This window comes from Malaclemys terrapin, chromosome 11, assembly GCF_027887155.1.
Source record: "Malaclemys terrapin pileata isolate rMalTer1 chromosome 11, rMalTer1.hap1, whole genome shotgun sequence".
Classification (NCBI taxonomy): Eukaryota; Metazoa; Chordata; order Testudines; family Emydidae; genus Malaclemys; species Malaclemys terrapin.
Window position 1 is genome coordinate 78563417 of NC_071515.1, and position 27305 is coordinate 78590721.

Below are 27305 nucleotides of genomic sequence, written 5' to 3' on the forward strand. Positions count from 1 at the left end.
GTTCTCTGGCCTGCCCTATACAGGAGGTTGGACACGATTCCTTCTGGTCTTGGCATCTCTGCCATTGCTGGCCTGTCTGCGGCTTATGGGCTGGTATCCCCCCACCCCGGTTACTGTTCAGTGTGTTTCAAGCACAAACATTTAGTGACCCCCCCTTCATTGTCTAGAAACTCGGCCCCCTTCACCCCAGTCTCCCCTCGGCCCAGCACTGACCAGAGTTTCCGCGGGAGCTTCCCAGCCTGTCCCCCGCGGGGTCCAGAGGTTGTTAGCACCGGCCAGAAACCGGCCGACCCGCTCCCTGTTCGCGGCGCGCCGGGTTCAGGATTAAGGCGCAGAGGCAGGAGGACCACCAGGCGGGTCTCCCCCTGCCCCGGGAGGCGATGAAGGGGTCTCCCCCGCCCAGAGCTACCCGCCGCCGGCCAGGGAACCGCCGAGCCGCAGGGAACTGAACGCGGGCTCCGGGCTGGAGAAAGACCCACACCCCGGGGAAGATCCACACGCGGGTTGCTCCCCTCCCGCTCCGGGCTCGGACGCGCTGGGGCGGCAGCCGTTTCACCCCCGTTCCCAGGGGCCGCGCCCCGCTCCAGGAACCCAGCCCCGGGAGAGAAACGGGGACACGCCGCGCTGAGGCCCGGATCGGGCTCCTGGGAACGCTAGTCCCGAGGGGAGCAAAGGGAACGGACCCTCCGCCCGGCTCTCAGTGTGAACGGCCCCAGATGCGCTGCCCGGGGGGCTGGGTCCCCCTGCGGGGAGCTAGGGCGGGGGGGGGGATTTCCCGCTGGCTCCGGCCAGGGAGCCCAGGTCTGAACCACGCTGCGGACAAGCAGCCCCGTCCCTCCTCCGCTGGCGGGCCGGTGCTGGCCCTGCAGACCCCCGGCCGGGTGGGGGGCAGATCGCGGGCGCTGGGAGGGACCAGCTGGGAGCTGCTCCCCCTGCCCCTCATTCCTGAGCCCGGGCGCCACGAACCGACCTACCCACATTCCCGGGAAATCCGAGATTTGGCTGCGCGTGAAACCTGCGTCAGGGAGTGGCGGAGAGACCCGCGCACCGAATAACCCCGAGGCGGCCGGGCCCGTTCACACGGGGACCAGGAGCAAAGCCCGGAGCAGGGGGAGGAATGGGCAAGGCGTGTGCCGGCCGGGCGCTGGATAGACGCGGGGGGGCAGACCGAGGTCATAACAGTTCGCTTCGAGTTTGGGGGGCTGCGGTCGGTTGACCGGGCCAGGGACCGGCTGGGGAGCGAGGCTGGAAAGTGGGTTCCCGGTAGGTGAGGTTTTGGGGAGCGGAAACCCCCGAATTTCCCGCCGCTGCCTCCTGAAAAGCTTTGTTTTAATTAGAAACGAAAGTCCGGACTTTGGGTCCCGGAGCCTGGCGGGGGCAGGTGCTGAAGCCAATGCGGGGTCCGAGCGAGGCTGCCAGGCCCTGGGCCAACGGCCCGGTGCGGCGCAGTAATGCAGGGATCGAAATGTCCCGTGCGGGGCGCCTGGCGGGTCTCTTCCCGCTCCTGCCTCGTGTTCGAACAGCGGGACCCCCCCCCCCGGAGCAAAGAGCGGGGGGGTCTTCGCAACCCCGCCCCGGCGGTCGTTTCAGTCTTTAGGCAGAAAACCGGCGTTTCAGAGCGGGGTAAATACTTTCATTGGGAGGAATTTGGCTTCCCCAGGGGCACGGAACTGCCGGGCTGGGGGGCTCGGAGAGGGGCATTTCGCCTGGCGCTGCCTGGCCCACGAGACGGACCGAGGGGGCGACGGAAAACGAGGAATTGCAGAAAAAAACGTTTCGATTCTGGGTTCCAAAGCTGGCCCCGCCCCCGCCCCCCAGCGCCCCTCGCCCCGGGAATCGGAGGGACCCAGCCCAGGAGCGGGAGGTGGCCTGAGGCGGAGGGTTTCCGGGCGGTTCTGCCCAGAAGGTCCCGGCCCGGTTTGGTTGCGCCGCCCTGTGCAGATTTTGAACCTCCGGGGCCCCATTTTCCCGGCCCGGCCCCACCCCGCAGGGCGGGTCCCCGCGGCTGACGGGGCACCGGGACAATTCGTTAATTGCAAGAAAAGCGCCGCTCTCGGCAAGAGAAAACTGTTGGCTGAGGCGCGAACTCCCGCGGGACCCGTTCCCTGCCCCATCCACTGCGCGCAGGTGTCCGTCTGTCTGGCTGCCTGTGTCTGGCTGGCTGGCCTTCCATTCCTAGCTCCTGCTGCTCGCTCGTTTCGGCAGGTGATTTTCACTTTTATTTTTTGTAATTTCCGCTGAATTCTGAAAATTCAGCTCGCAAGACAGAGGCCCGGTGCCCCCCAGATCCGTCTACACTTCATTCCTCGATCATTCTGCCGGACTATGAGATCATTGCCGCTAGATAGATAGATGGGGTGTCTGGGGATAGATAGATAGATAGATAGATAGATAGATAGATAGATAGATAGATAGATAGATAGATAGATAGATGGGGTGGATGGGGATAGATAGATAGATAGATAGATAGATAGATAGATAGAGGGGGTGTCTGGGGATAGATAGATAGATAGATAGATAGATAGATGGGGTGTATGGGGATAGATAGATAGATAGATAGATAGATAGATAGATGGGGTGGATGGGGATAGATAGATAGATAGATAGATAGATAGATAGATAGATGGGGTGGATGGGGATAGATAGATAGATAGATAGATAGATAGATAGATAGATAGATAGATAGATAGATGGGGTGGATGGGGATAGATAGATAGATAGATAGATAGATAGATAGATAGATAGATGGGGTGGATGGGGATAGATAGATAGATAGATAGATAGATAGATAGAGGGGGTGTCTGGGGATAGATAGATAGATAGATAGATAGATAGATAGATAGATAGATGGGGTGGATGGGGATAGATAGATAGATAGATAGATAGATAGATGGGGTGGATGGGGATAGATAGATAGATAGATAGATAGATAGAGGGGGTGTCTGGGGATAGATAGATAGATAGATCGATAGATAGATAGATAGATAGATAGATAGATAGATAGAGGGGGTGTCTGGGGATAGATAGATAGATAGATAGATAGATAGATAGATAGATAGATAGATAGAGGGGGTGTCTGGGGATAGATAGATAGATAGATAGATAGATAGATAGATAGATGGGGTGTCTGGGGATAGATAGATAGATAGATAGATAGATAGATAGATAGATAGATAGATAGATAGAGGGGGTGTCTGGGGATAGATAGATAGATAGATAGATAGATAGATAGATAGATAGATAGAGGGGGTGTCTGGGGATAGATAGATAGATAGATAGATAGATAGATAGATAGATAGATAGATAGATGGGGTGTCTGGGGATAGATAGATAGATAGATAGATAGATAGATAGAGGGGGTGTCTGGGGATAGATAGATAGATAGATAGATAGATAGATAGATAGATAGAGGGGGTGTCTGGGGATAGATAGATAGATAGATAGATAGATAGATAGATAGATAGATAGAGGGGGTGTCTGGGGATAGATAGATAGATAGATAGATAGATAGAGGGGGTGTCTGGGGATAGATAGATAGATAGATAGATAGATAGATAGATAGATAGATGGGGTGTCTGGGGATAGATAGATAGATAGATAGATAGATAGATAGATAGATAGATAGAGGGGGTGTCTGGGGATAGATAGATAGATAGATAGATAGATAGATAGATTAGATTAGACAGATAGGGTGTATGGCGAGAGAGAGAGAGAGAGAGAGAGAGAGAGAGAGAGAGAGAGACTAAAACAGTCAGATCTTTACAATCTAATCTATGTATCCCACACCCCGGCCTGTCTCTCGCAAGGATCCCCTAGTCCGGCAGACGGGGGAGGGATCGGAGTACAGGACCAGCTCACAACGCTGCGCTTTGTGGTGTTGTTGTGGCCCGGTAGATCCCAGGACAGTAGAGAGACGAGGTCGGGGCAGGTGATAGGTTTGGGGCCAGCTCCTGTGGGTGGGGGCCGGGCTTTGGAGCCGGGGAGGACCCGCAGAAGAGCGCGGCGAGGCTGACAGCTTGTCCCTGGCCCCAGGAGAAGTGGGCCCGAGAACGGAGATGGCCGCACCCAGCCGCTGTGTGCTACAAACCCCATCTATCTATCTATCGTCCCATCTCCACCCGCATCTGCTGCGCTCCGGGTTCGGTTGTGATCCGAAAGTTCGTTTATACGGATGTTGCAAAATCCGGAGCAAAATCCCGACCCCCAGCAGCCGCCTTCCAGTGCCCTGGTGCCGAGGGGTCTGGGCCCGTGTCCAGGGACCTGCCTGTGACTCGGGACTAGCCAGGCTCCGGGTGCGCGGGGCCGGCCGTGCCTCCGAGCACACCCTGTTTCGCTAGCTCCTTTCGACCCCTGCGCGCTCTGCCGGGTTTCCGCGCTCAGCTTCTCTAGGCCAGAGGCGCAGACGGGGCCTTGCCTCCGAAGATAAGGCCCCGAAGCCCTGGTGCGCAAAGCGCACGTGGACCCTAGACACGCTGGTGCCTTGCACCCCCTATCGCGTCCCCAAGACCCCCCAGGAAGAAACACCCCACGGGGAACCGACGACACTCCCCCCCCCAGCGCATCCGGCTCCCCAAACTCTCCAAGATCCCGGTATTCCTGGGCCCTGGCACCGGCTCCGGGCAGCGCTGGGCACCCGGGACCCCTCGGGGAGGCGGTCCGGGGGGATATCGGCGGGCAATGGGGGGACCCATCAGAGAGAGAGAGACATTTCCCCCGCGCCCTGGGCAGCGCGGCTGGCGGTGGCCGGGTTTTACGCCGGTTTCCCCACGTGGGATTCCCCGCTTCCCACCTCCTCCTCCGGCCTGTTTCTAGGTGCCTAAAAACCCTCCCTTGACCCGCCTGCTCCCAGCCTCTGCCCCGCAGCGAGTGCGAGCCGGGGAGCCCGGAGCAGACGCACGAGAGGGGGGTTCTTCCCCAAGGGTCCCCGGGAGTTCGCTCCCTTTAGGGAAGTTGCTGGTCGCTGCGCCCTGGGCCCCCGGTCTCCTGCCCCCCGAGAGCTGTTACTCACCGTGGAAGTCCGAGAGCCGGGGAACCATCATTCCAGCGCGGATCCAGTGCTCCAGCGAGAACGATCCAGCCACTGCCGCGGCCTTCAGGTGCTCCGGGCCGGGCTGAGGCAGGTGGGCGAAGCCGGGATAAGGGAAAGCCGGGTGCTGCCCCCCCAGCGCCCCGATCGAGTACAGGGGGGGCGGGTACATGGCCGGCAGGGCGCTCAGTCCGGGATGGGGCAGATGCAACAAGCCGGGCTTGGGGATGAATCCCGGGGCAGGCAGGGGGGCCACGCCCTGGGGCGCACGGGGAGAGGGCGTCTCGGTGCGGGCACAGGAGCCGGGGCTCCCCGCCGAGCTCTCGGGGCTCAGGCCCTGCGGGGAGGCGCTCGGCACGGGCCGGGGGGGCTCCTCAGCCAGGAGGGCGTCGATCCGAAAGTTCCTGGACTTCTCCATGGGGGCTGCACAGCCCGGCCCCCTGCGGACCCGGCGCCCTCGGGAGAGACGCGGGGGGGCCCTCGGCCACCCCAAGTCCCGGAGACTCGCTGCTCCCCCGCAGGCAGGAGCTCCCCGCGGCGGCTTCACTCCTCACTGGACCGTCCGCAGCCTCCTCCCAGGGCAAGCCCTGCCTCTTCTCCAGGGGGCCGCCCGGGTCCCTTCACGAGGGCTCCCGGCCCCAGGGCGCCTTCACCCCCAGCCTGAGCGCACCTGCAGCGGCTCCGCCGGGATGGGGGCCCCGGCGCTGGAAAGTTTCGCCGCTCGAGCGGCTGGTGGCTTCTTTGCAGTCACCTCCCTCTCTCCTCCTCCTCCTCCGGCTCCTTCCCCCCTCCCCTCCCCCCGCCTCTGGACAGCCTCCCCCCCACCCCGCCTCTGGACAGCCCCCCCCCCCCGGGTGCTTCGGGTTCATCGCCCCTCCACCTGCCCCTTTGCTCCCGGGCTCTCACTGCCCCCCCCCCGCTGCTGCCCCCAGGCAGTGGACTCCTCCCTAATGCACGAGCGACTCCCCCTTTGCGGGTCGGATCCGAGCCAAACTCCAGTTTGGAGGAGGTGGGATCCGGAGGGCGAGGCTGGGAGACCAAGGGCAGGTGAAATGCAAACTCGGGGCCTGACCCCGGCCCCGTTATGCCAATGCCCAGATCCCCAGGCCTGCAGGGCCCCGGGGGGCGGTGCCTTTGGCTGGTGGAGAGACGGGAACCAGCAGGACACGGAGAACGTCAAACCCCAAACGAATTCTGTGAATTTTCAATCCGAATCTCCATGAAATTTCAACGCGAATTTAAACATCCAGGCGGCCAACGGGAACCGGCGAGATCCGAGTAACAGACTCGCCAGTAACTGGAGGGCGCTTAATTAATTGTTACTATTGCTGGGGGGAGAGGGGGGCTCCTTAGCTCTGAACTGCGTTGCAAAGAGAGACTCCAAATATGTCGCTAACTGTAAAACCCCCCAGCCCAGCCCCGCAGACGGAGCGATCCAGGCTGCTGGGGGCAGGTCAGTTGCACCCCAGCTCTAGTCCTGGTACTCGTCGTGTCCCCCGAGTCCTGCCCCCTGGCTGGAGGGCGCTACCCCTGCCTGGGGCTGGCTGTTACTACCCCGGCCAGGCAGCCTCCCACCTCCTGCCCGGCTCAGCTCTTGGGCCGGTCCAAACGAGAGCCGGACCCAACGGAAGTCTGGGGTCGCTGGCTCTGGGTCAGGCCCGAACCGTTCGGGTTCGAGATGGAGACTGAAGCCAGCTCCAGCCTCGCCTGTCTCAGACTCAGGTCACCAGCGCAATGACTCGCTTGCGGGGTCTTGGGGGCCCATCTCCGCCCCCCTCCCGCTCCAGCAGCGCTAGGGAGGGGTCTGTGCGTGTCACGGGGGGGGGGTGTTGATCCACCTCTTGTGGCACCAGCCACAGCCCATTCCCTGGGCACGGGCCACACTTCGGTTCCTGGCCCAGGATCTGGAGCGAAATCGGTTCGGGTGCCGGTGTCTGGGGGAACAACGCGCCCCCGCCCCATAATCCCACAGCGGCCTCGCGCTAATAGTGCAGCGCCACTTTACACGCTCGCCTCGTGGCGATTCGCTCCGGGACCGGTCTAACCCGGAGCAGACCCCGTGTGAACGGAAGGGCCGCGCTGGCTGGAGGAGCAGCAGCCCCTGCTTTGGGGAGAGAAGAGGTGTCCGTCTCGCTGGCTGGCTCCTCTGAGGGGCGAGGGCCGTCCCTGCCCCCCTCCTGCGCCAGCGCCGAGCCCAGCCGGGCCCTTTGCCTTTGCTTTGCGCCACACTCCAGCTACCAGGGGGGATGCGCCATACCCTGCGCGCAGTGCCGGCTGCACCGGCCCTGCTCTCTTCCCCCCCTCTGCCCCGTCTCCTCCGCGCTCCGCTTGCCTGCTGCCCCCTCTCCGGCTCCGGATTCCTTCGGCACATTCCTGCCTTGACAGGTCCCCGCCCTCCCCCCGGCGGAGCCGCTAGCCTGGGGGTAATGGGGGTCATTAGCGCTGGCTCCACTGACCCCCTTCCCGGCGCTCCGGCTCACGCCCCGGCCCTGGGTGTTTCTTTTCCCACACAAACGCGCCTTTCTCTGACCCCAGAGATTATTCACGCTGTTGACTTTCGATCCGGGAGGCGTTTCACCTTTGATCTGAGCGCTTATTTTCCTTGCAAAAGTCTACACAGGCGCTGAATTACCCCCTGCAGATAAGGGCGAAATTCATAACGAGCGCGATGTTTGTCGAACTCCTGCCCGGCTTGTTTGCCAAATGTCTGGGGGGGGCGGGGGGGGCTCGGGCAGACACGGGCCCACTTCCCTGCGCAAGGCCTGTAACGAAGGCCGCTCCTGCTCCCAGGCAGAGCTGGCCAAGGCCTCCGCGGGAAACACCTGCCTGCAGGAGCCAATGAGATCCCGGCCAGGGGTGAGGGGAAGGCCACAGAAAAGGCCAGAAGGTGAAATTCACAAGCCCGTCTCTACCAATCTACTCCAGTCACACCAAACCTGCACTGAGAGCGGGGCGGACTGGTCAGCCCCAAGGTCCATCCAGCCCCGACAGCGCCCAGTGCCGGGGCCTCAGATAATGAACAGACCAGGGCCATTATCGAATGATCCGCCCCCACCCCTCCACTCCCAGCTTCTCGCAGAGGCGGTTTCCTTAAAAAAGGGCAAACCCGTGTGTGAATGTTCTTAAATCGGTTTAGAAATGGTTTATCTCCTCAGGCCATGTCTACACTAGAGGGCTAACAGCGGCACAGCTGTAGGGGCTCCCAGGTAACTGCTCTGTGCTGATGGGAGAGAGCCCCCCCATCATTAAAGCACCCCTAAGGAGCGGCGGGAGCTGCGTAGGCAGGAGACGCTGTCCACACCGGCCTTCTCCAGGGAAACTTACCTCAGGCAGGGGAAAAAACTGTTTTTTCCACACCCCTGAGTGACATAAATTACACCCACAAAAGCTTATGCCCAAATAAATCTGTTAGTCTTTAAGGTGCCACCAGACTCCTTGTTGTTTTTGTAGATACAGACTAACACGGCTACCCCCCGATACATAAATTATACCGACAAGAGAGCTAGTGTAGACAGTTAACCCAGGACACGTTTCTAGACAAGGCCTTGGGGGTCCAATGCTCCCGATTGTAATAGACAAGGAGGAGGAGGGAATCTTTCATTGGCTGACACAGAGCTCTGCTTCAGGTCCTCTCCGGAGCTCCAAAGCTCCTCTCTCGCCCCAACAGAAGTTGGTCCAATAAAAGCTATCCCCTCCCCAACCTTGTTTCTCCAATATACCGGGATTCTGCTCCGCTGCTGTTTTGAAGGGCATAAGGACATAAGAACAGCCAGACTGGGTCAGACCACAGGTCCATCCAGCCCAGTGTCCTGTCTACCAGTGCCAGGTGCCCCAGAGGGAGTGAACAGAACAGGGAATCCTCAAGTGATCCATCCCGTCGCCCATTCCCTGGCAAACAGAGGCTAGGGACACCATCCCTGCCCATCCTGACTAATAGCCATTGATGGACCGATCCTCCATGTACTTATCTAGTTCTTTTTTGAACCCAGTTATAGTCTTGGCCTTCACAACATCCTCTGGCAAGGAGTTCCACAGGTTGACTGTGTGTTGTGTGAAGAAACACTTCCTTTTGTTTGTTTTAAACTTGCTGCCTATTAATTTCATTTGGTGACCCCAGCACTTTCTTATTTACTTTCTCCACACCAGTCATGATTTTATAGACTTCAATCATATCCCCCCTTAGTCGTCTCATTTCCAAGCTGAAAAGTCTCAGTCTTATTAATCTCTCCTCATACGGAAGCTGTTCCATACCCCTAATCATTTTTGTTGCCCTTTCCTGAGTCCAATATCTCTTTTTTGAGATGGGGCGACCAGATCTGCACACAGTATTCAAGGTGTGGGCGTCCCATGTGTCACGGAGTAGTGGGGGACTCAGGGCCCTGCACCCCCGGCCTCCTGCGATTCACCATGACTCTCAGCCAGCCAGTAAAGCAGAAGGTTTATTTGGATGACAGGAATACAGTCCAAGACAGGTCTTGCAGGCACAGACAACAGGGCCCCCCTCAGTTAGGTCCAGCTTGGGGTCCCAGGGCATCCCAGCCCCCCTTGGGAGGTCAGAGCAATCTCTGCCTCCCAGCCATCTCTCCAGCCCAGCTTCCCAGACTCTGCCTTCAGCCACCCCTCCCACAGCCTTTTTCAGTTTCCCGGGCCCCGGAGTCACCTGACCTCCAACCCCCTCCTGGGTTCTCATGTTACAAGCTCAGGTATGTTCCCTCGGGCCGACTCCCCTCCCCCGATGCAGACCATCCTAGTCACACTTCCCTGTCAGCATTCCCACACCCCAGCAAGAACAGTCCCAGTTCGTCACATCTCTCCCCCCTTCGAGACCGAACTGAGCGGGGTCACTTTAGCCAGTGACCTGGGGAAGTTCGAACCTACCCCCGTTCCCATGGATGCCCCCGCATCCCTCCCATTCCTTGGTGGGAATTACACCAGGCCCCTCCAGTTTCACGCCCCCCCTTAGGTTGGGGGTGCTTGATGGCACTCGCAGTTCGCATGTGGGAAGGTTTATGCGGCCTGTGCCCTTTTCCCACCCCCATACCTCTGGGGTTCCAACTGGGCTGTGGTCTTCTCCCAGCGCTCCAGTCTGGAGGTCTGTGCTTTGGGCTCTCTTGGTTTAGAGCCGCCCTTTTAACCTTGGCCACCCTCCGGAAAGGATCCTTTATGCTGGGCAAGGGTCCTAAAGCTGTTTTCCCCTTGTCCCAGGCCTTCCTCCCCCTCTGACAGGGGTCACAGGATCCGCAGTACTGTCGGACAGTAACAAAGACCCCAGGCCAGTAAAAGCTCCGTAGCAGCCTCTGCTGGGTACGCCAGGTTCCCTGGTGCCCTGAGAGGGGAATGTCATGGGCCCGGCACAGCAGCTGGCGGCGATACTTCTGGGGTACCACCAGCTGCCTCCTGATCCCCCCTGACTCCATTTTCCCTGGGGGAGCCCATTCTCGGTACAGGAACCCCTTCTCCCACAGGAACCTTTTCCGGCCACCTCGTCCCATGGTCTGTACCGCATTGAGGTCGGCCAGGTCCCTTATCTTCCGCAAGGAGGGATCTCTCTGCAACTCGGCCTGGAACTCAGCAGCTGGGACAGGGATGGCCACCTGCTCTTTCTCGCCCGCTGGGTCTGAAGCTGCAGCCTCCCTGAGCCGTGTCCCTGGGCGTTCCCTCCCTACCAGGTTAGGGTCCTGCGCCTCAGGCAAGGCACCCCCCCCCAGGCCAGGGCGCAGTGCCCCTCGCCGGCTCTGACTGCGGGTCACAACCAGTGCCTTTTGGGGGTTGCTTGGCCAGTTCTCCAGGTCCCCCCCATCAATACCTCAGTGGGCAAATACGGGTGTACCCCCACATCCTTGGGGCCCTCCTTGGCCCCCCACTTCAGGTGTACCCTTGCCACGGGCACTTTGACTGGTGTTCCGCCCACCCCCGTCAGGGTCAGGTAGGAGTTGGGCACCACCTGATCTGGGGCCACCACCTCGGGCCGGGCCAGCGTCACCTCTGCGCCCGTATCCCAGTATCCATTGACCTTCCTCCCATCCACCTCCAGGGGAACAAGGTACTCTCTCCGGAGGGACAGCCCCGCGCCCACCGTATAAACCAAAAACCCTGAGTCTGGGGCCTCCAGCCCCCTAGAGGAGCTGGCCTGGGGCCCTTCTCTCTCTTGAGCAGTTGATAAGCTGCCAGCCCCTCTGGCGTGAGAAGCCTGCCCCTCGTCCGTCTGGGCCTCTACCAAGTTAACCCTATGCGGGTTCGGTCTGCTCAGTCTGTCCTTGAGCTTGGGGCACTGGGCCCGAACGTGGCCTCTTCGGCCGCAGTAATAGCAGCTCATGTCCTGTGGGTCCCCTCGAGCCGGTCGGTTGTCCCTGACGCTGGGCATTCCCCGTGGGAGGGGATTCCCCATATTCCCCCTTTGGGAGGTCCCAGGATGACTCTCTCTCTGCATCGCGGCGGGCCTGTTCCTTTGGGGCTCCTCCCTGCCACCCCCTGACCGGCTCTTTACAAACTCATCAGCCAGCTGCCCGGTGTGTCGCGGGTTCTCTGGCTTTCTGTCCACCAACCACAGCCTCAGGTCGGATGGGCACCGCTCATACAGTTGCTCCAGTACCAGCAGTTTAATCAGGTCCTCCTTCGTCTGGGCCCCACCAGCCCACTTGCTGGCGTATCTTTCCATGCGGACGGCTAGTTGCAGATATGAGATCTCAGGGGTTTTATCTTGACTCCGGAACCTTTCCCGGTACATCTCAGGAGTCAGCCCAAACTCACGTAGCAGGGCCTTTTTGAATAGTTCGTAGTCCCTTTCTCTGCCTCTCCCGGTTGGCGGTACAATGCCACGGCTTTGGGGTCCAGTAAGGGGGTAAGGACCCGGAGTCTGTCCGCGGGATCAACCCGGTGCAGCTCGCAGGCCGTCTCAAAGGCCTCCAGGAAGTCATCCATGTCCTCCCCCTCCTTGTATGGGGCCATGATGCACTTATCAAAGCTCCGTGCAGTCCTGGGTCCCCCCTCACTCACCGCAGCCGGGGGTTCGCTGCCCTTCAATCTCGCCAGTTCCAAGTCATGCTGACGCTGTCTCTCATTCTCCTCCCGTTCATGCTGTCTCTGTCTCTCTTCACGCTGATGCTGTCTCTCTTTCTCCTCCCGTTCACGCTGATGCTGTCTCTCTTTCTCCTCCCGTTCATGCTGTCTCTGTCGTTCACGATCCTCCAGCTCTCTCAGTTTTAGCTCTTTCTCCCATTCCAGCCAATTCCGCTCCACGGATGCCGAACGTCGCCGGGAGGATCCTCTGCTGGCCGGCGAGCTTCGCCGGGAGGGTCCCCTGCTGGCCGGGGGGGTCACGGCGCCCTCGGTATTTGCTGGGCTCCTCCCCACCCTTCCCCTAGGCATAGGAAGGAGGGGTCTCGGGAAGCCCTCAGCAGCCGGCTGACCACTCCCAGCTGGGACAGACACTGGTGCCTGCGCTGCATTTGCCAGGCTGCTTCCCTGAGACACAGGGATCAGTTCATTCGCGCGATCTTCCGCCTCCAGCTGGGCAATGAGCTGTTCTTTGGTGAGCCTCCCAATGCGCAGCCGCCTCTGCTTGCACAGCTCCACCAGGTCGCTCTTAAGCCGCTTGGCATACATCTTCCTGCTGGCCACTCACCGGCCTGTGTGCTCACAGCTCCCCACAGTTCCCAGGGGGACCCCTAGTGTGCCAGCCCTTCTCGAGGTCACCGCCTCTCTGCCAGGGTCGAGCTGCAGACTCCTCCGCCCCTGGGACCACTCGCTGCGATCCCCCCAGGGGACCCTGTTACTGCAAAAGTCCTTCTCGCTGGTCACACACTCCCAGGGGTAATAACCGTCTCTCTCCCACTCTTCAGCAGGCCTGGTCCCCGTCAATCCCCCTTCGTTTTACTGCTCCCCAGTCACTTACTGCAGGAAGCGCCGTCCACGGGGTGCAGTAGATCCCGCCGCTACCACCAGTTGTCACGGAGTAGTGGGGGACTCAGGGCCCTGCAGCCCCGGCCTCCTGCGATTCACCATGACTCTCAGCCAGCCAGTAAAGCAGAAGGTTTATTTGGATGACAGGAATACAGTCCAAGACAGGTCTTGCAGGCACAGACAACAGGGCCCCCCCTCAGTTAGGTCCAGCTTGGGGTCCCAGGGCATCCCAGCCCACCCCCCCTTGGGGGGTCAGAGCCATCTCTGCCTCCCAGCCATCTCTCCAGCCGGCTTCCAGCACTCTCCTTTCAGCGACCCCTCCCACAGCCTTTGTTCAGTTTCCCGGGCTAAGGAGTCACCTGACCTCCAACCCCCTCCTGGGTTCTCATGTTACAAGCTCAGGTATGTTCCCTCGGGCCGACTCCCATCCCCCGATGCAGACCATCCTAGTCACACTCCCCTGTCAGCATTCCCACACCCCAGCAAGAACAGTCCCAGTTCGTCACACCATGGATTTATATAGAGGCAATATGATATTTTCTGTCTTAGTATCTATCCCTTTCTTAATGATTCCCAACATTCTGTTCGCTTTTTTGACTCCCACTGCACATTGAGTGGATGTTTTCAGAGAACTATTCACACTGACTCCCAGATCTCTCTCTTGAGTGGTAACAGCTCATTTAGGATTATGTTTTCCAATGTACATTACTTTGCATTTATTAACATTGAATTTCATCTGCCATGTTGTTGCCCAGTCACCCAATTTTGTGAGATCCCTTCGTAGCTCTTCACAGTCTGCTTTGGACTTAATTATCCTGAGTAGTTTTGTATCATCTGCAAATTTTGCCACTTCACTGTATAGCCGTGACGGGGCTGGCTCTGAGCAAGCCTTTCCCACACATCTCTGCCGATGCCCAGGGCTGGGCTATCAGGGGGCTGCAGGTCGGGAGTGAGGGGCATTGGTAGAGCTGGTGGGGGGGAGCCCAGGGCCGGGCTATCAGGGGGCTGCAGGTCGGGAGTGAGGGGCATTGGTAGAGCTGGTGGGGTGGAGCCCAGGGCTGGGCTATCAGGGGGCTGCAGGTCGGGAGTGAGGGGCATTGGTAGAGCTGGTGGGGGGGAGCCCAGGGCCGGGCTATCAGGGGGCTGCAGGTCGGGAGTGAGGGGCATTGGTAGAGCTGGTGGGGGGAGCCCAGGGCCGGGCTATCAGGGGGCTGCAGGTCGGGAGTGAGGGGCATTGGTAGAGCTGGTGGGGGGGAGCCCAGGGCCGGGCTATCAGGGGGCTGCAGGTCGGGAGTGAGGGGCATTGGTAGAGCTGGTGGGGGGGAGCCCAGGGCCGGGCTATCAGGGGGCTGCAGATCGGGAATGAGGGGCATTGGTAGAGCTGGTGGGGTGGAGCCCAGGGCTGGGCTATCAGGGGGCTGCAGGTCGGGAGTGAGGGGCATTGGTAGAGCTGGTGGGGTGGAGCCCAGGGCTGGGCTATCAGGGGGCTGCAGGTCGGGAGTGAGGGGCATTGGTAGAGCTGGTGGGGGGAGCCCAGGGCTGGGCTAGCAGGGGGCTGCAGGTCGGGAGTGAGGGGCATTGGTAGAGCTGGTGGGGGGAGCCCAGGGCTGGGCTATCAGGGGGCTGCGGGTCGGGAGTGAGGGGCATTGGTAGAGCTGGTGGGGGGAGCCCAGGGCTGGGCTATCAGGGGGCTGCAGGTCGGGAGTGAGGGGCATTGGTAGAGCTGTGGTTAAAGGTCTAGTAAACATGAGCTATGAAGGAAGATTGGGAAAATTGAGTTTGTTTAGTCTGGAGAAGAGAAGACTGAGCAGGGACATGATAACAGTTTTCAAGTACATAAAAGGTTGTTACAAGGAGGAGGGAGAAAATTTGTTCTTCTTAACCTCTGAGGATAGGTGTGACGTTACCTGATTAAACTATGACTATAGAAATCATCGTTGCAACCACCATTATAGATTTGCAACAAATCTTGTGCAAAATGTGTCACGTAAGATGTCTATGAAAAGGTTATGATTGGCTGGTTAGGATTATGCTGTCTGTATGCATGTATCATGTTTGTATTGGAAGTTATGAGTATTGGCTCTATACCTGGATTTCAAATGTTTGCTCCTGGTTTCAGAGGGGTCGCCATGTTAGTCTGTATCAGCAGAAACAATGAGGATCCTTGTGGTACCTTAGAGACTAACAGATTTATTTGGGCATAAGCTTTCGTGGGCTAGACCCCACTTCATCGGATGCATGGAGTGGAACATACAGTAGGCAGAGATAGATACATAGCACATGAAAAGATGGGAGTTGCCTTACTAAGTGGGGGTCAGTGGGGGCTAACGAGGCCAATTCAATTAGGCTGGGTGTGGCCCATTCCCAACAGTTGACAAGAAGGGGTGAGTATCAACAGAGCCTGCACTTACCTGAGGAGCAACGGGGGCAGGGCCATGGAGAGAAGAGGGGCCTTGTGGCAAGGGGGGGCACAGGCCCCCCCCAATTTTCTGTCTAGCGCAGCTCACTCCCCTCCCCGGGAAGAGGCTGGTGCCGGCACTAGTGGGCAGCATCCCCTACAATGCCATGCTGCATGCGGGAATCTCCGACTCCAGCAGCCCCCCCGGCACAGACACGCTGCAGGCAGAACGTGGTTCTCCAGGGGAAGCAAGGAGCTCTTTGGTGGGGCCGGCCATGCCATCCAGAGAAGGCAAATAGCCCCCGGCGGAGCCGTCTCCAGCAGGTGATGCCAGCAGCCAGGGCGATCGCAGCTCGGCGGGAAAACTTCCTCCAAACAGGTTTCCGCTGGGAAATCCTTTTTGATTAAACCCGTTTTTCCCCATGAAATCGGCCCTGATTTTGACAGCCTTTGTCTCAGGAGGAAGAACGGGGAAGCAGCGTTCTGCCCTGTCCGGGATGAAATCGTCACTTCGGAATCTACTCTGTGTGAGCTACAAATTGTTTAAATACCAAAGGGGCCGAAACTGAAACAAAATACCCGCCCGCCAGTGCATGCAAGGAGCAAACACAGGTCTTCCCCCAGATTTCAGTTCCTGCAGATCGTTCAGTGTTGGCTTTTTCGTGCTGATTTGGGACAAAATTTGGTTTCCACATTTTTCACGGGCCAGGAACTCCGTTTTCTGGCCAGCTCCAGGGAGATGCCCCCAGCAAGCCCTGCCTGCGAGCGGAGACCCACTGGCTGGTGTTGGGGGGCAGTTCCATTGACTTCAGGGCTGGCCTGGTTCTCTCTCTTGCCTTGTTCCAGCTTGGCTGCGTCCTGAGGCAGGTTTCTCCCATAACTGCTCTGTGTGGGCCCCGTTTCCTGTGGTTACACTGGCTGGAGGGCTAGGGAGTCTCCTGCGTAGGGCAGAGGCCAGAGACTGGGGCCTCAGCCCATCAAACCACCTGGTTCGTCCTTGCCCTGCGCCTTGTGCAGCCAGCAACAGCCGGGCAAAGCGGGCGGGACAGGCCAGCAAGTCACCCGCTGTGCACGGGTGTGAATGACTCGCACCCGGGCCAGGGATCCGATGGATTCGCCCGAGGCTCCCTCTTCGAGCCTGGGCAGAGGACATGGCTGGAGCCCTGCAAGCGAGAGGAGATTTGGAAAGAGCAGGTTAGAAAGCCAGCCGAGGGGAGCAAAGGGTGACCCTGCTAGCAAGCATGCTGCCCCAGCCAAGTCCCCGGGCCCCCCAGCCCCAGGCATCCCCTCCCCAGGGCAGACCCCTCTGCGAATCCTCATCCCCAGCTGGACAATCCCAGAACGGCCCTTCTGGGGCTCCCTCTGCAACGCCTCTGGGCACAGCTGGCTCCGCGCGGCGTGCAGGGAAAGGAGGTTGAAGAGAACAAGGGGGCAGGGAGAGAGAATCCCATTGACAAGGCAGCCAGCAGCAGGGGACGCACCCAGGCCTTGATAGATGCCAGGACGGCTGACGAGTTCAGAGGCTTAGGGGTCATTAATCAGAGCAGAGTTGGACTAAGGTGTCTGTGGTCTGATTAGCTTCATTTCCCAGCTCAGGGAGGAGGGAGCTGGCTTTCCCATCCATCAAGCCGGGAGTGACAGCACCTGGCCGCTAACTAACACTGGGGATTGCAGGAAGTGAAAGCAATCATGGCCTGGCCCCTTCCCCCTGCCAGCCCCCGCCCCAGGGCACAGCCAGGCCAGACCCATGTGAGAGCAGCCGTGTGCAGCCCGGCGCTCCTGGATTGTGGGCGGCAGCTGCAGGGTAGGGCTGGGACGGGGGCTGTACGCTCAAAAGCCCCGTTGTGCATCGTGGTCTGTGCACCTCCCTGGCATGCAGGGTGCTCACTGGGACGGGAACACAGCGCTGGAGGGGGCAGAGCCAGTTGGGAACAATGCGGGGCAGGGGGAGAGCAGGATGCAGACAGGATGGGTGCTGAGTTCCAGGCCACGTTGTCACCCCTCTGCCAAGTGGCAGCAGCTGGCAGGGCCTTGCACGTCAGTTTCCCATTGGAGAGGCAATCAGTGACATGGAGTCTGGGTGTTTTCTTAGTGCTGCTTGGTTACGCCCCAGTCCTGGGACAGAGGTGGTCACAAGGAGCAGGCAGGTAAGTCCTCTCTTTTAGGGATTTCAGCCCGAACGCCACCCCCTGGTTCCCAGGGAGCAACTGCCCCAAGAACTGACTGTAGTTAGAAAGCAAACTCCCTGACTGCTTGCAAGAGCATCCTTCCCAGGAATGTGCACGACCACAAACTAACCACAAGGCAGCGTTCTGCCAAGGCCTGAGTGCCGCCTGAGCCCGGAGACGCTGGGTAACCTCACCACGCTCCCTTCATTGTACCGTCCTTAGGGGTCTTCGTCCTCCCGATCACGGCCACTGCTCCCAGCGCAGCTTCCTGGGGCAGGGAACCACAGTTCCAGCCCTGTGATCCATCCCACAGCGAGGTGTCTTTCTCTGGGAGGTTGGTTCATTGGCATAGCTGAGGGGTGGGGAGCAGGGACTGAGGACTAGACTAGCAGGGGGGTGCGGATCGGGATTGAGGGGCATTGTCAGAGGTACGTTCTGGGAGTTTCCCGGTGCCTGGCTCCCAGCGGTCAGTGCCTGGCCCAGGTTGGACCCGCCGTCGTGAATTCCAGTGGACCTAGGCTGCTCACCGGCACCCCCTCTGGCTGGGGAGTGGCGCTGCGCTGCTGCACGGGGCAGCCGCCCTCTTGGGCGTCTCTGCAGACCTGCCCTGCGCCTCCCCCCTCTCGGTGAGTCACAGGCCCCAACCTTTGCGAAGTCACCCCTGAAACGACAGCGAGGGCCACGGGATGAAATCAGGCCCCGTGGAGTCGCAGGCGGAGCCGGCAGCTTCCCAGCCGTGGGTGTGCATAGTGCGCACGCACGTTTCTGCCCCCAGGAGGCTGGGCAGGATCAGCGTTGAGCTGGGGGGAGACCCCAGCAGTCCTGGCCCCCAGCTCAGGGCTCAGCCCACTAGGTCACGCTGCCGTTCACTGGATCAGCTGGACAGATCCCTGGCTACACTGCCTTTCTGGAGGCCTTCAGCACCTCACAGGTCTCCTGGGAGCCAGCCCTGTGGCTTGGGAGTCTGCCTTGGGCTGCTGCCCCTCCTCTCTGGGCCGCCTCCCGCTGGGTCCCTGCGTTCCCTGCTGCCTTGTCCCCACCCCCGTCTCTGATTCACCCACCTCTTGGGCATCGTGGGGGTCGGGCCGTGGGGCATGCAGCGCCCTGCCCAGTGGGGCCTGAGCCACCCCCAGGCCGGTAGCCGCTCCTGCAATACAAATCATAGCAGACGGCAGGCTGCATGGGGCTGTGTCTGTACAGCACCGCACACATTAGAAATAACATCCTAGGAATTAAGGGGCCAGGGCTGGAGGGGCCCGGGAGTCCGGATCCTCTGGTGCCAGTGGGTCCCTGCTGGACAGAGCAAGGGGGCTGGCCCAGGGGGCAGGGGCACCAGGCTAGAATTCCTAGGGTACGTCCACACCACAATAAAACCCTGCAGCACCAGGTCTCAGAGCCCGGGCCGGCTGGGCTGCGGGGCTAAAGATTGCAGTGAGGCCGTTCGGGGTCGGGCTGGAGCCCCGGCTCAGAGACCCACCCTCCGTCAGGGTTTCCCAGGGCTCCAGGCCCAGCCCGAACATCTATGCTGCAGTCTTTAGCCCCACAGCCCGAGCCCCGCGGGCCCCAGTGAGCTGCCCCGGGCCAGCCGCACTGCGGGGTCTTCTGTTGCAGTGTAGACAAACACAGACGTTTGAGGCCAGTCGGGATCATCCAGTCTGCCCCCCACGCTGCCCCCACACACAAACCTATCCACTGAAATGAGACCCTCAGGAGACCAGCCCATGATGTGCCACAGGCAGAGGAGAGGAGGGCACGAGGGGCACCAGTGCCCGAGGCCCCCGTCATGGCAGGGCAATGCTGACGTGAGATACACCCAGATGAACCTGGCAAGTGACCCACACGCTGCAGAGGAAGGAGACAAACCCCCAAGGTCCCTGCCAGTCTGAGCTGGGGGGAAATTCCCTTCCCACCCCACATACGGCAATCAGCGAGCCCCTGGGCGTGTGAGCCAGAGCCAGCCAGCCACACACCCAAGAGAGAGAGAATGCTCGGTGCCACCTCAGAGCCCTGCCCCTCCCCGCCCGATGGCCAGTCTCCAGCCGTGGCCAGTGCTGGTGCACCCAGGGCCACGGCCCCAGCACAGACAGAGGTGATGGCGTTTCAGTTGCTGGGGGACAAGCGGTGCATAAAAAGCTGCTGCATTCCACCCCAGAGGTGGCTGCCTCTCAGTGGGGAGTGCAAAGGGATCGTGTCTGACAGGCCCGGTTCATGGGTCGCAGGGGGAGGGAGCAAACCTCCAGGTGTCTCCTCAGCCCCGGGGCTTGGAGACGGGTTGTGACATGTCTCCAATGTTGCAGCCTGGGATAACAAGCCCAGAATTTGGCTGCGGCCTGCAGCAATCACCCCGTCCCGCAATCTGTCTGTTTGTCACATCTGCCTCTGTTCACCTGCGCGTCACTTTCCAGGAAAGTTGGCAAAGACTTTTCTGTCTTTGCCCCCACGTCCCCCATGACCACTTCCCGGTGACCATTCCCCTCCACCACCAGCCGCTCCTCCCCTCCCTCTCCCCCGGCCCCGGTCCCAGCACAAAGTGCTCACTCGTTCCATTTCCAGGAGTTCCCCACACACACTTGTGCCAGGGGGGTGCCCACGGCCTGGCAGCGAGGGTGTGTGGAGCGCCCCCGCCCCCGGTGTGGCAGTACCATTCGTCCTGAGCGAGCACGAAATGTCGCTACCCCAGAGCTGTCCAGAGAGGGCTCCCCACCCCCCACCTGCATCAGGCCGGCGATGGCAGCTCTGGGCGCTGGCCATGGAGCGGGCAGGGGGAGCCTGGCACCGGGCCAGCGCAGGGCGTGGGAAGGGCCTGGGCACGCAGGGGGGAATGCAGCCCTCTGAGCCCTGGGCCAGGTTTCACGGGCGCCGGCTCGCAGGGCATCCCTGAAATCAGCCGCTTCTCCCAGGACCTTGGGCTCTAATTAATGTCAGCTCATTAGCAAGATAACAGCCATTTATTACCTGGCCTCTCTGGCTGCTGATTAACCCCTTCCCCAGCGTGGGGGGTGGCCGCAGCAGGGGACCCAGTGCCAGGTCCTGGAGGCGCCTCCAGGGCAGGGCTGGCAGGAGGGTGGGGGCACTTCTGGGGGCAGGGTCTGGCTTGAGGAGACGAGGGAGTAAGCAAGGTGGTGATGCACAGCTGGAGTGTCCAGACTCCTGGGTTCTATTCCCGGTGGTGCCCTTGGGCAGGAAGGAGGGGCAGGGGGGCCTAGGGCCCTGGCCTTGGGCCACGAGCTCTGGGTCAATTCCCTGAGTGCCATGGACTCCCTGTGTGAATGGGGCAAGGCACTTGGCCTCGCTGTGCCTCAGTTTCCCCTCTGTGCAAAAGGGATGACAGCCCTGCCCGGCCTCCCCGGGGTGCGTGAGGCCCGATCCATTACAGCCTGGGAAGGGCTTTGAGATCTACTGATGAAACGCGCTCTAGAAGAAACAGGCACTGTTATTAGCCCCTTGCCTCAGTTTCCCCACCTGTACCGTGGGGAGAATGCTCTGGCCCAGGCTCGGAGAGCCGCCCCAGGCGAGCTTGCAGGGTCCCTCACAGGGGGCTGCTGGGGCCAGACAGAGGAGTGTGGGGAAACGGGGCTCTGGCTGGCTGCCTCCTCTTCCATTGGGTCTGGGCTCTGGCCCAGTGTGACAAGGCCTGGCGCTCATGGGACTGGTGGACTCTCCCAGCAGGATTCCTAGCTCCAGTTACCGACGTCAGAGGCTGCCATGGCCCACCCCAGAGAGAGCTGCATTTCCAGGGGGTGCCTGTCTGGGTCCAAAGCCTGTTCCCAGAGGCACCCGCATAGCCCTATTGTCCTCCGAGCCCTGGCCTGCCCCGCACAGCTCCTGTGCGCGGCACGTGCCCGTCTCGAGCAGAGGTGCGGGGCAGGTGGGAACGCAGGGGACCCCCATCCTGCTGGGAGAGGGAGCCATGCGGCCAGCGATGGGGGAGGGGATAAGCCTCCTCCCCCCCTGCCCATCCAGGAGGTGCCCTGGGGCGCTGCAGTGCCACGTGCCTCGGTGCAGAGAGCGAGGCCTGGGCCTGGCACGAGGGTCTTCCAGGGCCGGGCCAGAGCCTCACATTGGAGCCAGCTGCACCTCTGCCCTGCGTCCCCCCATCCAGGGAGAGCGAGGGTCCCACGCTGAGACCCCCCCGGCCCCCAGGGAGGGGCCTGCCCAGCTTTTCTCAAAGGCCCCCTCCCCCCCAAGTCACTGGATAGGTCTGCTGCCCCCCCACCCTCCCCCTGCGGGGATATCATCCCCGGGGACTGGAGCTCAGCCCTGCTCTCGCTGCCGGGGGCCGGGGTGACGGGACGTCTCTGGGGGGTGGGGGGTGGGCAGGGCTGGCAGGGCCCGAGGCTGCAAGGTGCTGAGCTCCCCACAGGGCCGGCTCCAGCATTTCTGTGGCAGCAGCAATTGGAAAAAAAAAAAAAAAGCCGCGATTGGCGGCAGCAGTTCGGCGGCAGGTTCTTCGCTCCTAGCGGGAGTGAGGGACCTGCCGCCCCCGAATTGCCGCAGGTGCCGCCCCTCTCCCTTGGCCGTCCCAAGCACCTGCTTGTTAAGCTGGTGTCTGGAGCCGGCCCTGGCTCCCTGTGTGAGGCTGGCGTGGGGCTGGGGCTCGAGCCCCCAGCTCGGTGCTAATGTTACTGAATTTGCTCCCCTCGGGTGGTCCTGTGGAGAGCGTCGATGGGGGCCTGGGCCGCTCTGGCGCTGGTATCAGCCCCCAGGAGTCGGCACCTCTCGCCTGGGCACTGGGGACAGCCAGGCCAGTGCTGCAGGGCCGGAGCGGGGCCGGTGGCCAGGCGCAGTGGTGGGGGCCGGGGGGGGAGGAGGAGGCGGGGCGAAGCCCCCCGTGGAAGGTGCGAGCCCCTAAACCAACCATCCCCTGTGCCCTGGGCCCGTCGGCCGGTTGCTAAGGCAATAAATAAAGCAGGCGCGGAACCGAGCGAAGCCGCGGAGTCTAACGAGCTCGTTATATCAATCACTCCACTCAGCTCCCTCTGAGCGGGACCAGCGGCTGGTTAATCAGGCTGAGGGCTTCGGCTCGTTAAGCTGCCACCTTCGTTCGGAGAGCGAGACGAGGGGCCACCCAGGCGCTGCTTATTTATGGACTTCTTCCCGGGGAATATATTAACCAAATGAAATTCCTGGGGCAGGGCGGGCGGCTGGGTCGGGGCGGGCAGCAGGGCCGGGGCGGGCGGCTGGGCCGGGGCGGGCGGCAGGGCCGGGGCGGGCGGCAGGGCCGGGGCGGGCGGCTGGGCTATCACGGGCAGCAGGGCCGGGGCGGGCGGTTGGGCTATCACGGGCAGCAGGGCCGGGGCGGGCGGCTGGGCTATCACGGGCAGCAGGGTCGGGGCGGGCGGTTGGGCTATCACGGGCAGCAGGGTCGGGGCGGGCGGTTGGGCTATCACGGGCAGCAGGGCCGGGGCGGGCGGCTGGGTCGGGGCGGGCGGCAGGGCCGGGGCGGGCGGCTGGGCGGGGGCGGGCGGCAGGACCGGGGCGGGCGGCAGGGCCGGGGCGGGCGGCAGGGCCGGGGCGGGCGGCTGGGCCGGGGCGGGCGGCAGGGCCGGGGCGGGCGGCTGGGCGGGGGCGGGCGGCAGGACCGGGGCGGGCGGCAGGGCCGGGGCGGGCGGCTGGGTCGGGGCGGGCGGTTGGGCCGGGGCGGGCGGTTGGGGCGGGGCGGGCGGCTGCGCGGGGGCGGGCGGCTGGGCTGGGGCGGGCAGCAGGGTCGGGGCGGGCGGTTGGGCTATTCTGGGCGGCTGGGCTGGCCCGGTGCCTGGCAGACCCCCACTCTGCGCCGGGAGGGGGATGTGTGGTACCACCAGGCAGGGCCGGCTCCAGGCACCAGCCCAGCAAGCAGGTGCTTGGGGCGGCCAAGGGGAAGGGGCAGCAATTCGGCAGCGGGTCCCTCGGTCCCTCTCGGAGGGAAGGCCCTGCCGCCGAATTGCCGCCGAAGAAGAAAGCGGCGCGGTGGAGCTGCGGCCGATCGCAATTGTGGCTTTTTTTTTTTTTCACGCCGCCTGGGGCGGCAAAAACCCCGGAGCCGGCCCTGCCACCGTGCCAGCTGCCAGGCCCCAGGGATCGTGGGCACAGCCCCCGAGGGAGGGAGCAGCCGGGGAGCAGGAAGTTCAGGGAAGGGAGTGGGCCCTGTGACCACGTCCTCCATCCTGCGCCTTCCCGCTCCAGACTCCTGCACCCAGGCCCTGATGCCCTGTGGGCCTGTAGCGGGGTGAGCACCCACGCCAGCCGGGAAAGCCCTGCAGAGGGCGGGGGCTGCGGGAGGGAGCAAAGCCCCGGCTGATTGGGGGACGTGGCTGCAGCCGGGGCCAGGCCCCAGACAGACTGACGGGGCCTTGTAAGAAGGCCAGGGCACCAGAAGCGCAGCACTCTCTCCTCTAGCTGTGGGGGGAGACAGGCCTGGCTGCTGGGCGGTTGAGCGGTACCTGGAGTGGGGCAGGGCTGGGGAGCAGGGGAGCTCCAGGCTGGTGACTCCCCAGGCTGCAGGGCCCGGTTCCAGGCCCATAGAGGTACGGGGGGTGGAAGAAGGCAGCAGGCCAAACCCGCCTTGCCAGTGATGAGTGGCTGACACTGCAGTCTGCCCCAGGGGACGGGGGCTAGTTGGGGACTGGCAGTGGCCTTACACTGAGGCAAGGTGGGGATAGTGGGTGGGGGTTCCCCTGGGTGGGGAGACCCCGAGACTGAGGGGTTACTGCCAGAGGGGCAGCACCCCAGAGAAAGGGGCACCAGGGTCCTGGGAGGGACACAGGGGCCGGCGGTAAGGCGGATCACCGGCCTGCAGAGGGCGCTCTGGAGGCTGGATGAGCTAATTCCCTGAGAGACCAGCAGGAGGCGCCGCAGGGGTGAGTCCCGCACGCTTACAGGGCCCCAGCCTGGCCAGCCAGTGACCTGCGAGCGGGGCAGACCTGGCAAGCCCAGCGGCGTGGAGCCTGGCCAGGAGAGCGCCCAGGGGACGCAGGTGACAGTCTGGGGGAGTCACCGGCTAGAACTGGTCCCCCCCGAGCTGGTGTTAGGTAACCCCACGGACTGCACCATGGTGAGGGCACAGGGCCAGTCCCCAAAGCAAGCCTAGAACCACAGACCCACAAGGGACACATGGGTCATCTCGTCTAACCCCTGCCAATGCAGGACTTGTTGGGTCTAACCCATCCCAGACAGACGGCTCCAGCCTCCTCTCGAAAACCTCCAGTGAAGGGGCTTCCACAACCTCCCAAAGTATCTGTGCCATTGTCCGACTGCTCTTCCAGTGAGGGAGTTTCTCCTGAGATTGACTAACTCTGCCCTGCTGTCGTTTGAACCCATCGCCTCTTGTCCTGCCCCCTGTGGCAAGAGAGAACAACTTTCTCCATCTTATTTATGGCAGCCTTTCAGGTATGTGAAACCCCCTATCCCGTCCCCCCCGTCTCCTCTTTTCCAAACTGAACATGACAGGCTCTGCCTCCGTTAGAGCAACCAAACATTGCACTGGCTTTTTTTGCACCAGCATCGCATTGCCGACCCATGTTGCGGTTGGGAGTGTGACCCACCACGACTCCCAGCTCCTTCTCAGCTGCGCTGCTCCCAGCCAGGTCTCCCCCAGTCTGCGTTTGTGCATTTGGCTTTTCTTCCAAAGTGCAGCACCTTCCGCTTGGCTTTGGGGAATTTCATGTTGTTGTCTATAGCCCAGTTCTCCAAGTTCTCCAGATCCCTCTGAATTCTAGCTCTGGCCTCCAAAGTGTTGGCAGCCCCCCCCCGTTTTGTGTCCTGGAGATTGCAGAAGACGCCAGGGTCTCTGATGCCCTCCAGCTAAACTCAGCCTGTGACGGAGCAGGGAGCAGGGCAGATTTGACCTGGGAATGTTGCAGGGGGGTTGCAGTGGGGATGTGGGACTTCCCTTGAAGGAAGCTACCTGAGCTGTAACCTGAGCCAGGAACGGGGGTGGGGAGAATTAACACCTTCTGCCCGGGAGACTGGACAAAGGAGAGGAGCAGCGGGAGGGGCTGGGAGTTTAGTTTCGGTTTGGGCTGGGTGGTGCAACGCAGGGAACCCCAAGCTGGGGTCTAAGCTCCCTGAACCTCCCAGAGGGACCTAATTAAGGGGGTCTGGTCGTACCTACACGCTCTGCTTGAGACTGTGTTCCTGTCCTTAAATAAACCTTCTGCTTTACTGGCTGGTTAAGAGTCGCAGTAAATCTCGGAAAGAGGGGTGCAGGGCCCTGACTCCCCCACACTCCGCAACACAGCCCAAGCCGCTGTCTGCACTCAGAAGGCTGCTCTGCGGGACAGATCCCCTCTGGCTACCGCGGCTAGATGGACGGAGCCACATTAGCCCCATTCATGATAACGAGGAGGCCAGTTCAGTCCAAGGCCTCGGAGCCAGGGCGGGGCCGTCCCCTCCTGGCCATTCTCCAGGGCCTGGCCCGTCAGCGTGAGGAGCCCAACACGATGGGGATTGACGCCATCTCGGCCCAGCTCCGTTCGTATCGTTCCCCACGGAAGAGTTTTGAGCGGTAGCGAGACGGGGACATGCCCCAGGCTCGCCGACTCCTGCTCGGCCGTGTCCCTGGCCTGAGAGAACCACTGTCAAGGGGCGGCCCGTGGCCGAGGGAATGGTTGGGAGCCCCACCTTTATCCCCTGCACGGCTCATCTGGGAAATCAGACGCTGCTGGGCCACAGCTTCCCTTCGACGTGGCCGCCCGGGTTCCTGACCAAAGCCCGTTTCCCTCCATTGTCCGATGGAGGCGTCTCCCCTGCAGTGCCCAGGGCAAGCCACGCGCCACCCACAGGGAAGGTGCCAGCCGAGGGGGGACGAGGGTGGCTGATCATTCAGGAGACCTGCTAGGGGAGAAGCCCTATGGCATCACCGGGCAGTGGGGGATCAGCGGGGGGGGGGGGGGGGGGGGGGCTCTCTGCACGTGTGCTCATCCCTGGCTGCCGTGGGCCCAGCCACGCGGGTTGCACTGCGCCACTCCCACTGCCCAGGGAAATCTCGCGGGCCTCTGGAGACGTCATATCACCACGATTGGCACCTGCCCTCCAGCCCCAGACAGGAGCAGGGCCCCTCATCACAGGACTCCGGCAGCTGGAGCTTTAGGAAAAACACAAAGTCTCACTAGCCTGGCAATCAAATCTCGAGCATTAGTGGCACTGAGGGCCCAGTGTGATTCACCAGGACAGACTCCTGCCCCAGCCCTGCAGCTGGTGATGTCCCAAAAAGTCCCTCAGCAGCGCTGGAAGAGGGGCCGGGATCTGGGCTGGGTCAAGCTGTCACCTGTCCTGAGTCCTGAAAGCAGATGCTGTCTGCTGGTCTCAGACACGTGCCCAGCAGGGCCTGAGACTGGCACCAGGACCCGCCTGCCAGCTGCTTCAGGCCCCGCAACCCCAATTGTGCCAGAAACGCAAATCTTTCCCACAATCTAAACCTTCCGCAGCTGTGCGATTCTCAGCGTCCAGCCAAGGTGCTGTGAGTGGCCTGCTGCGTTCCACCCCAGAGCTGGCTGCACTTCACAGCATTGGGGAGGCTCCAGGATGGACTCTAGCCAAACAGAAAACGGAGTCATTGATCAGCATTATTATTTTATTTGTTGACAATGTATAAATTCACCCCCCATCTGGCAAACCACCTCCCCCGGCGTTACGAGAACCCAGCCCGTCTCTCCGCACTCGCTTCGCCGCAGTCCTTCAGCTGCCTGTTTATCTAAGGCCTGGCCCCACCTCTCCCTGGTGGCAGGGCGACTCCCCGGAGGTTAGTGACGAATTAGAAATAATTTAATTTACCTCTCTTGTCAGGAGCGTTGATGAGCTGAAAGGCCCTTGTCAAGCCGCGAATCCATCT

The 27305-nt window shown here is 61.5% G+C and overlaps 1 protein-coding gene across 1 annotated transcript in view; it reads right to left on the reverse strand.

The window, feature by feature from the left end:
• Positions 1 to 5753, reverse strand: part of LOC128845483 (motor neuron and pancreas homeobox protein 1-like) — a 31317-nt gene extending 25564 nt beyond the window's left edge. The window contains exon 1 of the mRNA XM_054044236.1: positions 5009 to 5753. Within this exon, the coding sequence (XP_053900211.1) occupies positions 5009 to 5444 (436 nt within the window). The 5' untranslated portion in view covers positions 5445 to 5753. The remainder of the gene's footprint in view (positions 1 to 5008) is intronic.
• Positions 5754 to 27305: the final 21552 nt, after the last annotated feature.